Source organism: Muscardinus avellanarius (genome assembly GCF_963383645.1).
Source record: "Muscardinus avellanarius genome assembly, chromosome: 1".
NCBI lineage: Eukaryota > Metazoa > Chordata > Mammalia > Rodentia > Gliridae > Muscardinus > Muscardinus avellanarius.
Genome location: NC_137786.1, coordinates 222,360,501 through 222,367,134, shown reverse-complemented (window position 1 = coordinate 222,367,134; position 6,634 = coordinate 222,360,501). Strand labels below are relative to the sequence as shown.

The following is a 6,634-nucleotide window of genomic DNA, read 5'->3' as shown; positions in this document are numbered from 1 at the left end:
CTCCCAAAAACTCGGATTACGAGCATGCGCCACCACGCCCAGCTCTGGAAACATTTTTTTTTTATGAAAGTTAATTGAAATGTCGTGTTCTTACTCTGAATGGTTATTGTCACAGTCTGCGATTATTATTATTTTTGTATAATGACAAATCATAGCAGGAATTATCATTTTTTGACTACTCAGCAAATATTTCTAAAATATCTACCATGTTCATGGTCTTTGCAAAATTTAACTTTCCCCTTATCAAACTAAGTAACTAGAGAAACAGATTCTGCCACTGAGTCCCTTGGATGAATAGTTATGTTCTTACCAAAGATATACAACCAAAGGTATACAACATCTCTTTATAGATGTTGAGAAAACAACTATGAATTCTGGGAATGCTATTCTCAATTTCCCCAAGAACAGTTAAATCTGACTAGCACAAGTATATTACAATGTCTATTGTTATTAGCAGCATTCCAGATACTCTGTAAAAAATATATTGTCTACTAGTTATACAATGAGCTTTTCTTTGCTCCTGACATATCATGTAATTTTGACTGTTACAATCTCACATTCTATAAAATTTAAAATTCTTGATTATTTTCTATATCCCCACTGATATGTATTTTAATAATTTTTATTGCTTTTTGCCAATAAATTCACTTTTATTATTATTGTTATTGTGATATTGGAGCTTAAACCTGGGGGCATCCTACCTCTGAGCAAGACCTTCAGCCATTTTTATATTTTTATTCTGAAATAGGGTCTTGCAAATTTCCTGAGTCTCATTAAATTGATGATACTAGCTTCAAACCTGTGATCTTCCTGTCTGAGTCTCCGAAGTATTGAGATTATAAGCATGAGCCACTAGCCTGGCTTATAAACTTAACTTTTATAAATAATCATCATAGTGTCATTAAAATAATTAAAAACTGATTTATAATTTTATATTTTCTTAAATATGCATAAACTATGAAAGGATACAAACTCACTCTCTCATACACACACATACACACACATAAAGTTTTCACATATCTGAGAATAAAGAACAGAAAGTGTGCCATGTTAATATATCTTTGTTTACAGATCCTCAGAAGAATGGGAATGAACCTACAATATGACCCAGCAATACCATTTCTGGGTATCTATACAAAATAATGGAAATCAAACTATCAAAGTAATTCATGCATATTTACATGTATAGCCACACAATTCACAATTGCCAAACTATGGAACCAGCCAAAATGTCCACCAAGAGATAAATGATTTATTGAGGGGGATGGAAGGAAGAAGAGGAAAACTCCATAATGTACATGATGTACATTCACAAACATATCAAATTCAATCACTAAGCCAAACATGAGAAGGAGGTAGGGGGAGGGAATGGGGTGGGAATGGGTAAGAGCTAATTGGGTGATGTGTGCACGGATGCCTCTAGCATCTTGTACTCCATTAAGATGTATGAATATAATGCACCAATTAAAAATTTTAAAAGAAAAACAAAAAATATGCTAAGTAAGAGTAAACTAAATAAAAATGAAGAATTGAATGTTATAATAAACAAACCAGTCCCCACTTTGAAAATATGAGTGACTCATAAGTTACACATGAATGTTCAAGTTCCTAACTCTAGTCCAAAAAGCCCTTTCTACTAGATTTAGTACTTTGTACATTTCTATACAATTTTTAGTCACTATAAATACTAATATATGTCTATAAATTATCTCATCTATTTTACATACCTGGAGATTTATATAATATCTCTTCAACCTGTGTATCTTTAGCTTAGCATTCATCTTATTTATGAGTGAAAACATGTGGAGTTATGAAATGTTCAAGTTTGTTTTTATTTTATTTTATTTTATTGTTTATATTTAATAGTTGCAATTTATGTAATATAAACTTTTTAAATTATTGTTCAGACCACTGTAGTTAGCTGTTTATACATTTGCATGCTTTTCTCCCCAGCTAAAATATACTCTTAATGATCATGAAGAATTTCTTCTTTACTTATATTGGCCTAAATTTTCTATCATATAAATATATCCTAGCCGGGCGTGGTGGAGCATGCTTGTAATCCCCGCGCTTGGGAGCTGAGACAGGAGGATCGCACAGGTTCGAAGCCAGCCTCAGCTACTTAGTGAGGCTCTCGGCAACTTAGTGAGACCCTGTTTCCAAATAGAAAATATATAAAATAGGTCTTGGAGTATATCCCAGTGGTAGAAGGCTCTGGGTTCCACCCCCAGTACCACCAAAAAAAAAACACAAAAAACTATATTTTACCTTTGGTATAAAACTCAAATAGTTATGAATTAGCAAGTCTCATATTATCTATTAAAATTTGGTATAAAATATATGATAATAGAACTCAAACGACAGAATTATGCAGAAGAGCATTGGCATTTGAATTCTTATCAGATTAAGCTAGCCTGAGACATATTTCATCTAGCATAACATCTCTATAGCTGGATACTTTTACAATTAATAGCACAGAAATAATTGTGCCATAGTTTAATTAGCAATCTTTATTTCTTGTGAGAATGTTAATGCCAGTTAGTACACACTGGCAAAATTTAATCTCAGTAAAATTTTCTGAGGTTAACAGAATTAGCTAACGTTACAATAGAAGAAATCAAAAATTAAAAATACTAAATTAGTTGTTAAATTTAAAAAATCAGAATCAAAACACAAATTGTAATTTTCATAAAATTGATCCTATTTTAATAATAAAAATAAAAATACTTTGCATTTTCATATATTTTTAATCAGCAGTTACTGGTAACTAAATAAAACTCCCAAAAAAGCTATTAGTTAGATGTACATGGTATTAATCGTGCCAGATTCCCTTGTTTAATTTTTTTATTGGTGCACGGTAGTCATGCATCTTAATGGGGTACAAGGTGTTAGCAGCATATGTGCACACATTAGAAATTATCAAGAAGAGAAAGGCTACACGTCGATACCCAGGAAACTAAAAACACATGAGTCCTACTTAAGATCATATAAAGCACACATGACATTTACAAATACACATTAGGAGGCAACATACTTTCAACAAATTACTGTAAGAGCAGGCACATGTTGCTGGTGATTTGGCATCATCTAAAAGAATTCACTTTCTTGTTCCATTTGGAGTCATCTGTGAATAACTCCTATATTTTAAAACTGAGATGAGGATAAACTACATTTGATAGGTATCCCTTTCTAGGTCCACTTGAGTTCTTGACTACTAACATTACTTCATTATAACAATTAACACATGATTTCTCTTCCATAGTTGTTTTCCTCATTGCTTTGCTAAAAAGGAGCTCATGATAACTCAACCACGGTAAGAGTTTAGAAAAATAAAAAAGTAGTTTGGTTCAACAATCATCCAGAAAAACATTTTATAGAGACAATGATATATCTTTCATTAAAAATACAGTGTAATGTATTTATTGGTATAAATTTCAATGGAATTTGGAGGAAAATGCCAATAATGGGAATGTATCAAGACCGCTGGAGAGATGTGGTTTTGGTGCAGAGAAAGGGTGATAAGACTAACTGTATATACAAATAACATCAAAGAGGCTGGAAATCCACTAAAGTGACAGTGAACATATTATTCTATATGAATTATAGATGTAGCATGAGGATAAGAAGTTAAAATGAAAACAAAAGAGTAAGTCAAAAATGTAGGTACTTACAATAATAATTACTAGTTATTAATAATGATAAGAAATAAGTTACAGAGCCTGAACTCAGAAACACAGATATAAAGAGAATGGATATTATTCATAAGGGTCTTTATAACCTTTTTGCAAATGACATGTGCTTTATTTTTTCTAAGATATTTATGAAAATATTATTATTTCAATTTTTAAATGAGATAGTTTGAAATTTTACAAGCACATTGCAATAGTGGAAACATGATCAAAAAGCTTTTAACAGTACACACACACACACACACACACACACACACACACACACACAGAATTCTTTATCTGTGCATGAACTGTTTGACAAGAGGTGTTTTCCATTATAAAAAAAAATACTAGAAATTTGAATTTTCACAGTAATATACTAAAAATGTGTGACCATTATGGATTCCTCCTTAAACTTTGCAAAGTTGACAATAAATTATGTATCTGTTTTAGAATAGTGCTAGTAGCCATATCAATTTAAAACATTACAAAATGAAAAACAACAAATAAACACACCAGGAATATTGAAAGCACTGAATCCCACTTTTGTAAATTAGCTCACACAAAGCTAAGTGAGCAAGAAGTCTCATTCACAACTACTCACTGTTCTCTCCATTTTAAATATTCAGTCAACTTATTTATTCCTACCAGAAGATACGCCGATAACTATTCCTTAAGGAAATATTTTAGATCCCACCACTTTTTCGAAAGCTTCTTTCACATCCTTGTTTCTCAGGCTGTAGATCAGGGGGTTCAGCATGGGAATCACTATGGTGTAGAAAACCGTAGTCACTTTGTCAATGTCTAGACTATTGCCGGAACTGGGCTGACAATAGATAAAAAGGATTGTGCCATGGAAGACGACGATGGCTGTGAGGTGGGAGGCACAGGTGGAAAAGGCTTTGCGCCTTCCCTCTGCAGAGCGCATCCTCAGGATGGTGATGAGGATGAACAGGTAGGAGGTGAGGATGACCAAGATGGTAAGAATCTCGTTGAAATTAACCACAACGAAGAGCAGAACTTCATTAACTGTGACATCAGAGCAAGCAAGGCTTAGGAGGGGCGGCAGGTCACAGAAGAAGTGGTTAATTATATTTGACCTGTACGATGGGATCTCAAGAGCTAAACACAAGTGAATCAGAGAACACACAGATGCGTAGATGTAACAGCCAGAAACCAACTGGACACAAAGCTTGTGGGACATGCTGATCATGTAGAGCAGTGGGTTACAGATGGCCACAAAGCGGTCATAGGCCATCACTGCCAGCAGGAAGACCTCAGTGACTGCATAAGCACAAAACAAGTAGAATTGCACCATGCATCCCAGGAAGGAGATGGCTTTGTTTTGGGTTAAGATATTAGCCAGCATCTTTGGCACAATGATTGAAGAGTAACAGAAATCTACAAAGGACAAGTGGCTGAGGAAAAAGTACATGGGGGTTTGTAGCTTAGAGCTGAGCTGAATCAGCCCAATCATGCCCAGGTTGGCTAGCACCGTTACTCCATAGATGAAGAGGAAGACCAGGAAGAGAAAGACCCTCACCTCAGGGACATCTGATAGTCCGAGGAGAATGAACTCTGTTACAGTGGTGCAGTTTTCCTCCATCTTTGCCACTGTGGGTCAAGTGAAGGTAATCAAATGGTAAGTTTTGTGTTACTTTTGAGTGGAAAACAAATAAAAAACAAGTTCATGATAAATACAGAAAAATATACTCTGAATATCAAATACAAACATTCATGGAGTATAAGAGAAACGTCAAATTTTCAAAAAGAAAATTCTAAGAATAATTTAAAATATGTATCTCATATGCCCCACTTTTAAAATTAATAATCAGTAATAATCTTAAACCATTCCCAGTCATCAAGTACCCTGAAGAGTTCTGATAACCTACTGAGTGTCATGGCTTAATGGATTTTGAAATATATTCAATGATATAATACTACATGGAAATTAACTACTATTTACTAAAAGTGTTGAGAAGCTATGCCCAAGTAGTGTAAAATTAATTGTGATTATTTATAATATGTATTCTGTTATTGCTGTTAAATCTTTCAGAAACATAAATTTATACAGATAAGTACTCTATAATTCTACTGTTGAGGAATGTGTACATTTTCTTAAAATCTAGTAGCTCATGGAGATCTTTTAAAAACACTGTGTGAATGTATGCCACTATCATTATAAACTGCATTATGATATGAGAATATAATGCACCAATAAAAGTATAAATATAAATAAAATTGGAATTATTAAAAATTAAAAGTAGTTTTAACACATAATACTGAATGCCATAGCAGTTTTGTGAAATTAGGAAAGAGAATATTATGCTAAATGATATTTGCCAGTATCAGAAAGTGAATAGTTACATATTTTCTCTCATATGTGGAAGCTAGATAGAAACTGGGTAACAAAAGAGACTTCAAATAAAGGGGTAGAGACTCCAAAGGTGTGATTAAGAAGGCTTAGGTGACGGGGGTGGGGGATAGAGAGATAAGGAAAATAACAGTGTAAATAATGCTATGTAGATACATGAAGTTATCAATATCAATGATATATGTGGTAAAAGGAAGGAAATATGGTGAGATCCAGAAATAAAACACCAAGCTTTGTATGTATGTATATTTCATGTATCTTATTATGGATAATTATAATGCACCAGTAAAAACATTAAAAAACAAAAAAGCAAAGTCATCTAATTTACTCTAGTGGTAATTATGGAGTCATAATGACTCAGAAAATGATACACTAGCATAACTTGTATTCAAGCCTTAATATTGACAATAATATAAACTAAATTATATTATATTAGAGATTTTATTCTCAGTAATATAAGAAACTTGATTATATTAAAACTATAAAATTATTTTTAAGGTACACTATTGTTTGTGATATTAATAAAAACAGCAGTCAAATTGGAGGATTTGTTAAACTATGGTTCATCGTGTAATTGAAATGTACATGTACA

At 32.8% G+C, this 6,634-nt stretch overlaps 1 protein-coding gene across 1 annotated transcript; it reads right to left on the bottom strand.

Moving 5' to 3' along the window:
* Positions 1–4,341: 4,341 nt before the first annotated feature.
* LOC308259822 (olfactory receptor 5L1-like) lies at positions 4,342–5,274 on the bottom strand (the record flags this gene model as incomplete). The annotated part of the gene is made up of 1 exon (XM_080691111.1): positions 4,342–5,274. One exon carries the CDS (start codon positions 5,272–5,274, stop codon positions 4,342–4,344), a length of 933 nt encoding a protein of 310 aa, XP_080547237.1.
* Between the last annotated feature and the right edge of the window lie 1,360 nt (positions 5,275–6,634).